This window comes from Lacerta agilis, chromosome Z (genome assembly GCF_009819535.1).
Source record: "Lacerta agilis isolate rLacAgi1 chromosome Z, rLacAgi1.pri, whole genome shotgun sequence".
Taxonomy (NCBI): Eukaryota; Metazoa; Chordata; class Lepidosauria; order Squamata; family Lacertidae; genus Lacerta; species Lacerta agilis.
Genome location: NC_046331.1, coordinates 3,674,710 through 3,689,807, shown reverse-complemented (window position 1 = coordinate 3,689,807; position 15,098 = coordinate 3,674,710). Strand labels below are relative to the sequence as shown.

Genomic DNA, 15,098 nt, shown 5'->3' with positions numbered 1-15,098 from the left:
CTGGTTTTTGTTCCTACCACTCAATCTGCTTGGATGCTTGACTGAGGTGTGGTTGCTGAAATTTGTATAGTCTTTATTTATCTTTATTATTAATTAATAACTTGGGGCATTACTTAATCCCTTTGTGTTCTTATTACTTGGTTTTTCTTGGCTGAGAGCTGCATTGTTTTTGAGAAAAACTGGATAAAAAATGTGTAAAAAACAACACACACCCAATCCTGGCCAGACTTAGGAGGATTATTTTTAAGGAGTTGAATTAGATACTATATGTGAACCACTTTGAAAAAAAAACCTCAAAAGTGTTATATAAATGCCACTGTTGTTGTTTTCTGTTGACATTTGCATGGGAGCAGTACCCTCTTGAGGAGAGCAGCGCAAATTGCAGCAAACATCTCCCTCAAAGCAACACCTCTACTTTAAGAAACAGCTACCTTAGAAAAACTCAGATCTAGTATTAGGGTCTCAGATCAAGACAGAAATGCGGGAAGACACTCACAAGCCTCCTATATGCTTATAACCAGAAGTTAACACAGTCCATTTTAAATACACACACACACACACACAAAAGCTATGTGGATTTCGATGGGGCAGAGGAGCCAGAGACAATATTGCAAATATGCGCTGATTATGGAGAAAGCTAGAGTTCCAGAAAAACATCTACTTCTGCTTCATTGACTACGCAAAAGCATTTGACTGTGTCGACCACAGCAAACTATGGCAAGGTCTTAAAGAAATAGGAGTGCCTGATCACCTCATCATGAGAAATCTCTATGCGGGACAAGAAGCTACAGTTAGAACTGGATATGGAATAACTGATTGGTTCAAAATTGGGAAAGGAGTACAAGGCTGTATATTGTCTCCCTGCTTATTTAACTTATATGCAGAATTCATCATGTGAAAGGCTAGACTGGATGAATCCCAAGCCGAAATTAAAATTGCCGGAAGAAATATCAACAACCTGATGACACAACCTTGATGGCAGAAAGTGAGGAGGAATTAATGAACCTTTTAATGAGGGTGAAAGAGGAGAGTGCAAAATATGGTCTGAAGCTCAACATCCAAAAAACTAAGATCATGGCCACTGGTCCCATCACATCCTGGCAAACAGAAGGGGGAGAAATGGAGGCAATGAGAGATTTTACTTTCTTGGGTTCCATGATCACTGCAGATGGTAACAACAGTCACAAAATTTTCCCTCCCTCCCATCCACTATCACCACCACTTTGCTGTCCCTTTAATTCCATTTATAGTTCAATCCCAATAAGGATTACTTGGATTTTTGCTACCAGCCCAACAACAGACAGTAGTTTACTTGCCCCCAAACCCATTTCTGCCTTGCACCTACCATCTCCTTGTCATACTGGAGGTTAAATTGCACAGATGGATCTAAGAACTTCAATCAGTGAGCAGCTCAACATGCAGCTAAAGGGGGTGACTTCCGGCGGCGACGCAATCGCCGGGTGGTCGAGGGCTGCTTCGGGTCCGAAGCGCCCTGTCCATCCCGGGGGTTAGGAGCCCCGCTACCGCAAAGCGGGGCTCCGGTTGGGGTGCGGGAAGAGCGTCCCGCACCCTGGGCTCCCCGGCAGCGCCCGCGGAGGCTCCGAACCCTTCCCTCGCCCCCCCTGTAAAGGGGGAGTGGGGGTGAAGGGACAACAGAGTCGGGCTTCGGGGACATGCCCCAACCGGGATGCAAATGCGGCGACAAAGCCCGCGGTGAGCGTCTAAGTTCTACCTTTGAAGAATGGAGCTAAAGGAACCCGGTGGTCGTGAGTAAAGAATCTGATTAGAATTCGTGTTTTCGGAACGATCCGGGGGGAAGGAGAAAGGCAGCCTGCCTCCCTCCCTTCGAGCTCAAACTAACCAATTTGAGTGACTACTGCTACAGAACTGGTTACAAAGTATTTAAAATTGACACATGAGACTGGCAATCTCTTTTTTTGGGAAGCTAACTAGAGGAAAATATCTCCATTTAAAGTTGCGGTATTTGTGCTCCAGCTCAGGAAAATGGCGACGAACAAAGAGGCAGGAGTAGAAATATGATACCCACTTCCTCCTCCTCTGCCAGTATGTTGGGCTTCGTCCTTGAACTGGTATTGAACTCTGGACTAACAGATGAACAGAGACTCACTGCCTTGAAGGTGGAACTGCTTTGTAGAAAAGTCAAAGTTTTGTGTGGGGGTCTGAAATGGAACCAACTGCCCACAGAGGAGGCTTTTAAAACTTTTGACACTTTGGAAGAAAGCCTTGCCAAGGAGCTGAGAGGGTGGATGGAAAGATGGAGAGAAATGAGTGAGCTACTTCGGAGAAGAAATTCGCTTTCTGGGGGTGGCAGCCCCAAGGCGACGTCAAGATTTTTTATATCCAGTCCCCGAGGTGTGAGCTCGGGGGCCAGGGACAGAGAATTAAGGTATTTACAAGAAGAAAAGGAATGCTACAAAGAACCGAAGAAGCTGAGAGATGATGAGATGGACACCCCTGAACTCGTGGCAAGGAGAGGTTTGGACTGTGCCTGGATCTGTGGACGTTTGGAGAGGGAAGCTACATGGAAGTTCAGTGCTGATGCCACCAGGAGAAGAATAATGGACAGAGGGGGTGTGGGGTGAAGCATTAAGTAAAATTTAAAGTAGCCTGATATGGTAAATTGAAATCGGAGGGCGAATACTGTCAACAATATTTTTTTTATATATATATTTTTTATTCGAACATGAAAGGAGATATTTCAAGTTTTTATGTTATTAGCAGTGGTCTTAAAGATAGAAGAAATAGATTTGATGCGAATGATTTGTGAAGATTTGTGAGGTGGAGTATAAGTAAAGTGAATTTAAGTGGATTAAGTTTATGGATTAAGATTGAGATGTAGATTAAGATAAGAAATCGATAAGAATAAATGAAGAAGAATTACGACGAGGCATTATTATGACGAGGTATTCTTAGTAAAATGTGGAAGATATAAATTGAATGTAATTATACAATTGAATTTAATTTTCTTTTTTTTCTCAGGAGAAATGGTTATAAAGTAGATTAAGGATATAAACTCGAAGGTGAAAAGGCAGGGGAAGTCAATGGTCAAGATATGGAAATAGAAATATTTTTTTTTTAGAAAGATGCAATAAGAAAACTTGACATTGTTTGTATTTGTTTTATTTGTTTTGCATTTGTTTAATTGTAGGTGTGGGTGTGGGTATATGTTGTTATAGAAAAATGCTAATAAATTCTTATAAAAAAAAACATGCAGCTAAAGGGTTAAAACAGGTGTAATGCTGCTCAACATAAAAAAACTAAGATCATGGCCACTGGTCCCATCACCTCCTGGCAAATAGAAGGGGAAGAAATGGAGGCAGTGAGAGATTTTACTTTCTTGGGTTCCATGATCACTGCAGATGGTAACAGCAGTCATGAAATTAAAAGACACCTGCTTCTTGGGAGAAAAACAATGACAAACCTAGACAGCATCTTCAAAAGCAGAGACATCACCTTGCCGACAAAGGTCCATATAATTAAAGCTATTGTTTTCCCAGTAGTGATGTATGGAAGTGAGAGCTGGACCATAAAGAAGGCTGATCACCGAAGAATTGATGCTTTTGAATTATGGTGCTGGAGGAGACTCTTGAGAGTCCCATGGACTGCAAGAAGATCAAACCTATCTATTCTGAAGGAAATCAGCCCTGAGTGCTCACTGGAAGGACATACCCTGAAGCTGAGGCTCCAATACTTTGGCCACCTCATGAGAAGAGAAGACTTCCTGGAAAAGACCCTGATGTTGGGAAAGCTGGAGGGCACAAGGAGAAGGGGACCACAGAGAATGAGATGGTTGGACAGTGTTCTTGAAGCTACGAACATGAGTCTGACCAAACTGCAGGAGGCAGTGGAAGACAGGAGTGTCTGGCATGTTCTGGTCCAGGGGGTCACAAAGAGTCAGACACGACTAAACAACAATGTGGGGTCCAGTGCCACGCCAATAATGCATTAATAATGTTGCAGCCTCACCTTCCAGCAGGACCCTGGACACAAACACCAAGAATGAGGCAACTATGGAGGCACTCAATCTGAACCCAGTAACAAAGGGCTCTCAAGCTTAAGAACTGAGAACCCAAGACTGCAGCGCCCAACCTCAGCTCTATCAAGCGATTGGTCTCAGTGCCCAAATACCTTCCACCCCACCAAGCCATTTGAGCCTCTGTATAATCTCAACTGTCTCACATGAGATGAACCAGAATTTTGGGTCATTGAATTAGTGATAACACCACACTCTAAATCCTAAATTGACCTCACTTAATGGTTTTGTGTAGATGCTGAACAGCAAGGGATGGGGTGGGAGCCAAGCTCTGTGAAATCTAAAAGTGTAAATGAGACATGGTCAAGCAGAGATCTAACACTGGGGTGGGAATCTGGTGCCTTCCAGTTATTGTTGGACTACAACTCCAATCAACCGTGATCACTGGTCATGTTGACTGGCATTGATGGGAGTTGTAGTACAATGACATGTGGAGGACACCAGGTTCCCCAACTCTGCCCTAGTACTATCTTCTGGAAGCAGTATGAGCAGAACCATAAAAAAGCATGGCCACCCACCACTAACTCTCAAGAAGGACACAATAGTTGATAGTATCAAAAGGAGTCAATAGATCCAGATGAATCAACAGAGATGCACTTCACATCTCCCTCCTGGCAAATGTCAACCCACAGGGCAACAATTGCCATTCACAATCACTTCCTACTGTGCATGTGAAACAGAAAAAGCAGCACTGTATCTAGAAATCATGTTTAAAAATAAAGCTGCACTTCCACCAGCTTTAGCAGCACCAGGAAACTAAGTCTCACCTCACTCTGATCTAGAGTATCCTGACTTTCCTTTGCCACAATGTCCAATGTGGAGATTTCAAGTTGATTTTTTTTTAGGTTTTGATTTGCCAAATGCAGCTCCTTCACGACTGAGAGGAGTTCAGCAACCTGAAAAAGCAAAAGGAAGCCTTTAGAGACATTGGACGTTCTTAACATTCTTCAGCCTACTTCATACATCATGATTTCAACAACCAATTTCTTAAAAGATACACTGTAGGTCTGCATTGCATGCCTGTTGAAATTGTTCATGTTTGAAGTGTGTATGCATCCTCCCCCCCCCCCCACTGAGTGTATACCCCCAAAAAACCCATGACAGGAAGTTAAGAATCTGAGTACATGAGAAGATCCTACTGGATCAGGCCACTGGCCCATCTAGTCGAACATTTCGTTCTCACAGCAGCCAACCAGATGATGATGGGGATGGTGGCTGATTGTTGTTGCCACATTTTCTAAAAAATTCTACTCAAAGCGGTTAACAGCAGAATAGTCCAAAGATAAATATACAATAACCATAGCACATAATTAAAATAACACAATATACAATATTAAATTTACAATTAAATCATAATTATTTTAAATCAGTAATTTTGGATGCATTTAAAATGAATTAACACACATAAGACACACCACCAAGCCAATAACTATTCCAAAATAGCCATGAAGCTAATGACAGTAATAACTACAGAAGATGCCCATAGCAAGCTTGCAATAAGGACCTGAGGGCAATGGCACTTCTGAAGAAAAAATACATTACAGTTGTAATAGGTAAACTCATTACAGTTCTTAATAGATACACAATGTGGTTCTGATCTGTAATCATAACAACCACAGGATGTGAGCAATGGTCCTTGGCATGCAGAGAAAGAACAATTCTTTTTTCAAAAACGTCCATGAATCTTGCAGCACCACTCTAAAGAAAAACAGACGTATTGTGCACTGTAAGCTCTCATGTGGATTATTGGAATGTGCTCTGTGTTGGGATACCTTTGAAAAGTATTCGGAAACTGCATTTAGTGAAGAAAGGCACAGCATATTTGTGGCTTGGCAGGCATATTACTTACATTAGCCTTTCTCACCCTGGTGTTCCCCAGATGTTTTGGACTACAACTCCCATCAGCTCCAGTCAACATGAACAATGGTCAGGAATTATGGACAGATTAGTCTGTCCTGATGCCTGGAATCTGCAACTGCCTCTTGTACATTTATAAATCATGCAGGTCCTCCCTGGACCCAATCCTCCAAAAATTACCCACACCAGAGTTCCAAACAAAGAAGCAGACTGGCATGCCAAAGAAATACTGGACAACTGTAAAGGAACAGGAAAACAATACCTTTCTCTTAAGCTCCTCATGAGACAGCTGGTCCAACTGCAACTCCAAACCACCCTGGTCTCTTAAACAAATGCTCATGTAAGACGTCTGTTCTCCCCAAGAAGATATGGTTTCCTCTATATATATATATTTTAAAAAAGAAGATAGCTTAATTGTAAGGTTCTCAGTTAGTTGCTCATGAGTAAGCAGCCAGGACTCCACTGTTTCCTTTAAAGATTTTATTGTGCAAACTATGTACAGTGCAGAGCTAAAAAGTTCATGTCTGTATCAAGCGGTGTCAGAATCCGGGAATGGCAGCTTCCGGTTCTGACCCCAACAAAAGTTTCGGTATACGAAAACCCCGCCTTCCATCCTTTCTTTTCACCCCATGACAACTTTGAGGCGACGGAAATTGTGCTCCCCCTGTATCGCCCTCGGGTCTGTGGGAGTGCTGGGTCTCTCTTGCATCCCCAGAGCCTCTACTCCCTTTCACCTGTGAACTCTCCCCCTCCTCGCTGGACGTCTCACCGCTCCTTTCGCTACCAGAGGAGGAGCTGCTGGCAAGGTGGGACTGGGCCTCTCTGTAGCATCCAGGGAGCCCTTCCACCACCTTGCACTGCATTGGGGGCAGTTCCCTGATATTAATCTATATAAATGCATTGGAATTTCCTGCTCTGGTCCCGAAAAAAACACCTATATATTTTGTAACTGAAGCCCCCATTCAATTGAACATGTGTACCATTATTTGCAGATCTCTACTTCCTTCTTACTGCTGTCACATCTACATACTCTGTGATTTTGTGCATGTGCTAAAAGCGCATACAATATGAAACCAGATGCAGGATTCAGCAGTTCCTTACAAAATCAAGTTGTTAGTCCTTATGACTAAAACAGAAGGCTGAATGTTATATGGGCAGAACTTCGGAAAATCTCAGAAATCAGCAGTGGGAATGAGTGTTCTGCAGGGATTTCTAATATCCTGAGGATAGCTCAGTTGGTTAGAGGATGGTGCTGATAATGACAAAGTTGCAGGTTCAATCCCCGTATGGGACAGCTGCATATTTCTGCATTGCAGAGGGCTGTACTAGATGGTCCTCAGGGTCCCTTCCAACTCTACAATTCTATGATTCTAAGAACAGTTCAAAGGGGCGGAATTATGGGGCAACGATGCAAACCTATTTTGTTCAGGGCTCAGAATTCAGACATGCTTACTGCAGATTCTGAGATGCCTTGGTGGGTATATATTTTGTGAAGTACATAATATACATGACGGTTTCTGTCTACCATGATGCAGCAAAGTAGTCAGCTGACTGACAGACTTTGATGTGGTCAGAGAGGTCCAATACCAACATCAATATCAATACCAAAATCAGTATGAATTCATTTTCCTGCTGACAAGCCCTCCTCCTCAGCCTCCAGGTTCTCATGCAGGGTCCTGCTCACTCACAAAAGTCTCACAAAGAGAAGACTTCCTGGAAACAGCAGACATCACCCTAGTCTCTCACTCTAGACTTGCTTTTTATGGGCAGGTCCAAGGTGGATGTTACATCCTCAGGCTCCCTACTAGAACTGGGCAATATCTGGTTTTCAACAACATGATATATCACCAGTTAAGCAACGTAATATACCAATATATCACAATGTCTGAAATAAGGATAGAACTATGTATAGGTGAACAAGTAATGTCCTGGCAACTGATACTACTTAGGGGTCTAAAACTAACAATTTTTTAAACATATTGTTACAACTGTTATTTTACAGTACAGATAATTTTTTTAATTATCACATTTTCTCTAAAATTAAAGTTGCAGAAGTACAGCTAGAACTACAAACTAGAAAGAATGGATAAAATTTTACAGAACAAAAATTGATTTCAAAAAAAATTGCCAGGAAAAATTGCATTTCTTTTATAAACCAGGCCAAACCAGAAAAGATAAAATTTTACAGAACAAAAATTTATTAAACAACTTAATCTATTTTCAACTAATCGAAGAATTATTTAAGTAATTTACAAGTGTCAAGTTGCATCTGCTTCTCCACTCACAGGGCCAAATGCATGAGTAAGCCCCAATGAGTTCAACTAAATGTACTTCTACCTCCCTGGGTGTAAGCTCCATTGAGTTCAGTAGGGTGTACTGCTTACTAACAAACACCCCATCATTCTCACCTCACAACTATCCAACCTCCTAGTTTAGCATAAGGTGGCCAGTTAAATCTCCCCCCCTCCATTTCCCCCCTATTGTGAGGCAGAAGCCTCACCCCCCCAAGCCTTCAGCCCACCAATCTCTCACTTTTTATCAAAGGGAGGCAGCGAGGGCAAGCAAGCAAAGAGGTAAGTTCTTTAAAAAGAAAAACCATTCCTTTATATGGTGGGAAGCTAATTTAGGGGGAAATAACAATGTAAACACCATAAAATGAAAATGAAAACACCCCCCCCCCCCCGTTTTTCTGCCAGTGGAACTTGGTGGGCAGTAGAGAAGAAGAAAGAAGCAGCATGTAAGGAAGTATAGGTTTGGGGAACCACAAGTGTGAGAAAGCAAAGGGGAGAGGAGATAATTGGGGGGAGTTCAAGAGTAAGGAGAAAATGGGGAACATAATGAGGGGGGACAAGGGCAAACACAAACATGCAGAAGAGGAGAAACAAAGAGCATTGACAAGAGAGAAACACGGGGGGGGGGGGGATTAAACAACAGGGCAGGCTCAGACCTGCATCTCCCTCAACCATTTACCAGCCTGGCACCTTAAAGCAAGAAGCTCATGGCGTCACCATCTGTATTACTAAGGAAAGTTCCCGGTGGGCTGCTTTTGTCTGAACCTGCTCTGAGGATTGTTGTCCACTGCAGGAAGCAGAGGAGAGCTCAAGCAGACTGCAGGATTCGTGAGAAAAGCACTGGCTTCGTGGTTTTTCTAACATCATCATACTTTTTTTTTAATACGGTTTTTTTTTATCATAATATGTGATATATTGCCAGGTCAAATATTTTGAAACAGTTATGATCTGGATTTCAAACCAGTTTTGGATGATAGATCAATAAATTCCTCAGCCCAACTGCCCACAGCTGTGTCCCACATCCAGTTCCAGGTGAAGCAGGTTTATTGTATCCATCCTCTAATCCTCATTCCACAAGGAGCTGGCCAGGGTCCTGAAACTAGTTTTCCCTCTTGCAAAGTCTTACTTGTAGCCATGTGGGGTCCTAGCCTAGAATATTGGGTAGACTGTAGTGCATTGGCAGCCCACACACTGTATATGCTGAAGATCCGTTTCAATCCCTGGCATCTCTTGGTAGGGCTGGCTGGGAAGAGACCCCTTCCTTAAGCCTTGTAGAACCACTGCCAGTCAGTATGACTGAAATGGCAGCCCAGTTACCACTTACGTAGTAAGTTTACACAGTCCAGTTATTCTGATGTAGGGACATAGGAAGTTGTCTTACACTGAGCCAGATCATTGGTCCATCTAAGAATGTGTCCTTTTATTTAAAATGCATCTCTGGGTTATTTGTGGGGCATAGGAATTTGTTCATATTTTTTTCCTAAATATAGTCCGGCCCCCCACAAGGTCTGAGGGACAGTGGACTAGCCCCCTGCTGAAAAAGTTTGCTGACCCCTGGTTTATATTCAGCCAGGACTCTACCACCTCACTCTGCATCATGCAAAGTTCAGGTCTGAATCCATTACTTTACAGTGTCTGGTAAGGTGGCAGCACTGTATTACAAGCCTTACACTTCTTAAATTTTAGATTCTAAACCATACTGGGCATGAAGTTGTTTGCAAATGATTAAAAACTAAGTACTTAGTACATGTTTAGGTGGTGCATAACAACAGTAATGCAAAATGGTAGTGTAACAGACTGCTAAAATGGGAGGAAATTGTTGCTACTTTCTTCTGTCCCAAAGCATTCCCTTTAATTGAAATAATTTTTACCTTCACATTCCTTTGTACCTTTTTGACATTTTAGACATATTAGATTTTTTTTTACCAGCGATCAGTATGCATTGTGAATCTAATGCACAATCATAATTTGCATATTTAGCATTGAATACTGAAATAATTTGGAGCAGGTGCAAAGTAAAGGTGGGACAGGAGGGAGAGAGGGAGAGGGAGAGGGAGAGAAACCCAAGGTCTCAGGGTTTATTAACCAGGTTAATAATAGTGCAGAATTATTATTTTTTGCTTTTGGTGCAACAGACTGCGGGAACTGAATAGAAAGAATGGTTTGTGCTGTTTAACTGAACAATTTGTAGAAAGAGACTTGTTGCAATCAACTTACTTCAAATCCAAATCAGCTGGGAGGAGGTAAAGTGACTTAGCAGATCTCTCACATTTTATATCGGGGACAGATAAACCTAGTCCATGGCAAAATGTGGCCCTCAAGGTCTATCTGGCCCTCAAAACTTTCCCCACCTGCCATACCCCTCACTGGCCCTACTGCACACCTGAGTGTTTTTGGCTGGTTGGAATGCGTCTGTGAACTCTGATAGTGTCCCTTGCTTGTCTGGTGAATTATAGAAAAGGGTGTGTGAGTGTGTACGCAGAAACTAGCCTGCTGTACAAAACGTACAATTTATATTCATTGCTCTGTCCACTTTTGCATCTGGACCCACCCACCACTGACATATGAAGTCAGGAAGGTTGCTTTAAATGTGTCCCTTGTGCTTAAAAATGTTCCCCATCCCTGCTGTAGTTCATAATTAGCCACTTCGAATGAGAGGTTGGATGACCATCTGTCATGGATACTGTAGCTGAGATTCCTGCATTACAGGGGGTTGAACTAGATGACCCTTGTGGTCCCTTCCAACTCTACAATTCTATGATGCTATGAAAGATGCTTTGCCACATATTTTTCCTTACCCTCTCTTCTGTTAGCTTTGATTTGACTTTCCAGCCCTCTCCGCAAATTCCAGTTAGCTAAGATGTCATCTTCTAGTTGCTTACGCAATACAGAAATGTTGTGCAACTCTTCTTGAAGGTTATTTATGCTAAAATAAAATTCAAAAGTAAAAAAAAAGAAAATCAGTATGCTGAAGTTGTAAGGAGGCATTGCTCAAGGTTCATCAAACAGTTGGGGTCATTTCTTGTGAACCTCTTTTACATCAAGGTTCCGATAAAAGAATTCACTCCAAAGCAGAAAGAACTAAACTCTCTTGAAAGCATGCAATCCTCTCATCTCGACGCACAGCATAAAAATAAAAAATAAATCTTTACATAAGACGAAAGGGATAAAAACCCTTGCACATCTCCATTCTGGCATCTTTCAGAACCTTCAAGGCACACTTAATGGGCCAACTTTAAGCTTATTTCTCCCTCCCTCAGAAAAAATCAGACTGAAGTACATTTGGCACAACACACTCTGTTGTTCTGCGTCTATGAGCAACTCCTATGTCACATTTATTAAATTTATTTTATCTCACACATCTTCCACTGAACTCATGACTTCCACACTCACGGGTGTGTTTATGTGTGGAAAATTTGCACATTTTAATATAAATGGGAGCTTATTTTAATATCAATTGTGACACAGGCAAAGCATCCAAGGTGGATCTGGTTCTCAAAAGTAAAGGTCGTTGGGGATGATGACATGGCAAGCAAATTGGATCACATTTGCATGGTTAAAATAAGAAGGGGCGGATGCTGCTGGCCAGAGGCAGGATGTTAAAAGACCCGAGTACATAAAACTTTTCCCTGCCTTCTTTAGGTAGAGTGAAAAGTAAGCACCTGCAAATGCCAATGCTAAGGTTGCTTTTTAAGTCAGTCTAAGAAATAGGGAAAGAGAAAGAGAAATCTTCAAAGGAGATTATTTAACACTAATAAATGCTCAGCTCCCCCAACCAACAAAATAAAGAACATAATAAAAACTCATTTTTAAAAAAACTTTGTAATCCACATTAGGTGCTTCTTAAAATTCCAGCTGCACCTGCCCTACTTCATACAGAATACTTTTAATAGGACAGGGGTAGAGAACTAATTACCCTCCAGAAGTTATTGGTCTTTACAACTCCCACCATCCCGTCATTGACTATGCTGGCTGGGGCTGATGGGAGCTACTGTCAAACAACTTCTTCAGGGCTACTGGTTCCCCGCCCTTGTCCAGGCCTGCTCAGCATTGTCTATACCACAGGAACCTATGGCTCTCTGGATGCTGCTGGATTATAGCTCCCATCATTCTTGACTACAGGCCATTCTGGCTGGGGATGATGACAGCTGGGAGTACAGCAACTTCTGCAGGGCTACAATTTCTCCATTTCAGCATTAGAAAGAGGCTCAGCTCTTTTGCTGTTTAGAGGAAATCACTGCTTCTGGCATCCAAGTGGAAGAAGCTGGCAAAAGTAGGAGCAAAAATAATAATTTTTTAAAAAATTCCAAGAATTAAGCATTGTTGGATTTTTTTAAAAAAAGAAAAAAGGCCACTGGTTTTGCCTAAAACTCATTACTGTAATGAAGGTCATTCCTTCTGGGACTTAGCTGCCAGCAAGAGTTAGTGCTGTCGCTGCAGTGGGGTCATTTCTCCTCAGGTGGAGTGTCATCTTCTCCTCGGGTGGGGGGGTCACCTTCCCTCAAGTGTGTGTGTGGGGGGGTCAATGGCTATCAGGCAGGCGGGTCAATGGCTATCAGGTGGGAGGGGTCAAGATGATCTTGGATGGGGGTCACTTCTCCACAGGTGGGGATCCCCTTACTCTCCACCTGGTGAGCCAGGGAGCAAGGAGGAAGTTGAGGCTGCAGTGGACATACAGTTGCCATAAAAACACCAATTTTTTGCATTTTCATATTTCACTGCATAGGATGAGTTACATGAGGAGTTACAGTAAGTCTCAGGATCAGACACCTCTCCTTCACTGTGACCATGAGATGATTGGAAACATCTGTTTTCATTTTAGATTTACATGGTTTTGCAATACATCCCAAACCCTAAAACTGTGGTTAATCTTAACCATAATTTATTGAAACAAGCCAGATTATTAAACTATGGCTTGGAGCTGGCATGTTTCAATAAACCATAGTTTAGACAGAGCACAGTTGATCAGGTTCAGACAACATGGGAAGCTGTAGTTAATCTAAAACGGAAGTAAAAACTTCCAATTTTTTGCGGCCATGCTGGAGGTGGAAGAGAACAAAGAAAACAAAATCTAATGAAAAGAAGGAACGTAATTGTGCCTCTAGTGCAGCCCATCTTAAGTTTCAGTGGGTACAGAATTCCACTGGAGCTACTTGGTCTCAAAGTACTTTAAGATAAGGGTGTAAGATTCCTCCTTATTATCAGAACTCTGGGCTGTTGCAAATGGATAACATCCCACTGATCTAATGAGTGACCAGACATCATTATTTGTATTCAAAGGCAAAATCTGACACTCACCTATCAGTATCTTGCAGGGACTTTATTAGAGCTGAAAAAATGTCACGCTCTTTCTGTAGGCTTTCCATTATTCCTGCAAATTCAGATTCCTTTGTTTTCTAAATTAAAAAACAGAAATACATACCAATTACTCTTAAGTAAAAATACCCTGGAAGAGTGCTTGTCTGCAAATTAAGAACCAGTCATAGAATGAATAGCAGAGGCAGAAACATTTTTTTCAAAACAAGAAGGACCAAAGAATAGTTTCCACAGCTGAGAGAGACTAATGTTCCCAATGTCTGATGAGTCAGACATCTGACGTAGTGTGTGGTGAAATGAGACAGGACTTCCTTGGTTGTGGTGCTTATCTTATGGAACTTTCTTATCGGGGAAACTTACCTGACTCCTTCCTTAATGGGGTTCAGGCAGCAGGTTAAGATCTTGCTCTTTCAGAGGGCTTTTGGGATAAATGACCATTAGCTGCCCCTGCAACCCACCCCGATGCCCTACTTTAGCTTTGCTGAAATTCTTGAATAACTGCCATTTCTAGGGCACTGCTATCTACTTGGTTTTATGTTATTTTTTTCTGTTGTTGATCCTAAAGGATAGAAATGGGGTGGGTAGGTTTTCAATAATTTAAATAAGTAATTAAGTAAAATAAATGCATCCACCTGAGTTTTTAAAGAATCCATTCTCCTACTAAGATACTAGAAGACACATTTCCTTTTCTCTCTCTCTTCTCCCCCCCCCCCGCATGTCACTCAGCTGTCACCACCAGCAAAGCATGTGTCAGATGTCTTCATTAAGTTAGCAAGTGCCAGAGGCTACCACCACCTTCTACATCTGAAATAACATTGTTCCCCCACCAGCGGCCCAGATGAGGGAAAATAATCACAAGGTTTGTACGGTGCTTGTTTGGAATTATTAAAGAGCAAATCCCAGATAGGTTAAAACAAACCCCACAGTGGGAATTATTTTAACTGCACTACATGCAAAGTGTTCTATTTGCCAAAGGGCACTGAACAGGGAACTGGATATGTTATCATCTTGTGTGCCACGTCCTCATTGCAGGTGGCCTGCTTACCGGTAATTCCTCATCTACTTAAGTTTCCAAAGCATCAGGTTGTGCACACTTTTGCAGGGGTTACATGCTGTGACCTTTTCTCACCTAGATGATAATTAACCTTGACTTTGCTTGCCTTCCTTCCTACTATGTTATCCAGAAAGCCTCTCAGAACCTCCTCTTGCTAGAACTCATTGTCTCCTGCATCATTTCCATGCTTGGTTCAAAGTACTGCTTCTGACCTTTAACAGCACTCTGTGACATGAGGTCACAGGAAGGACTACCTGCCTCCAGTTATGTCTGGCCATACGTTAAGATTTTTATCAGGCGCATTCCTCCCAGCAAGTCTGTCATTTAACATGCTATCTGTGACTAATGGGAGTTGGAGTCCAACAACACCACAAGTTCTTCACCCTGTTCTAAGAGTCCGGAAAGTAAAGGGTACAAGGGAAATTGGATGGTAGCTAGATGGACAGGATGGATCAATGATGCAGTAGCTTTGTTTAGCTAAGAATATGGTAGTGGAGGAGGTGAAGAAGATGAATATTCTGACATT

At 42.1% G+C, this 15,098-nt stretch overlaps 1 protein-coding gene across 1 annotated transcript in view; it reads right to left on the bottom strand.

The window, feature by feature from the left end:
* The window catches only part of CDK5RAP2 (CDK5 regulatory subunit associated protein 2), a 144,501-nt gene that overhangs the window by 67,712 nt on the left and 61,691 nt on the right, over positions 1 to 15,098 (bottom strand). The window contains exons 16-19 of the mRNA XM_033138209.1: positions 13,501 to 13,598; positions 11,001 to 11,128; positions 6,174 to 6,289; positions 4,822 to 4,950 (exon numbers count right to left, since the gene is read on the bottom strand). Of these exons, the coding sequence (XP_032994100.1) occupies positions 4,822 to 4,950; positions 6,174 to 6,289; positions 11,001 to 11,128; positions 13,501 to 13,598 (471 nt within the window). The remainder of the gene's footprint in view (positions 1 to 4,821; positions 4,951 to 6,173; positions 6,290 to 11,000; positions 11,129 to 13,500; positions 13,599 to 15,098) is intronic.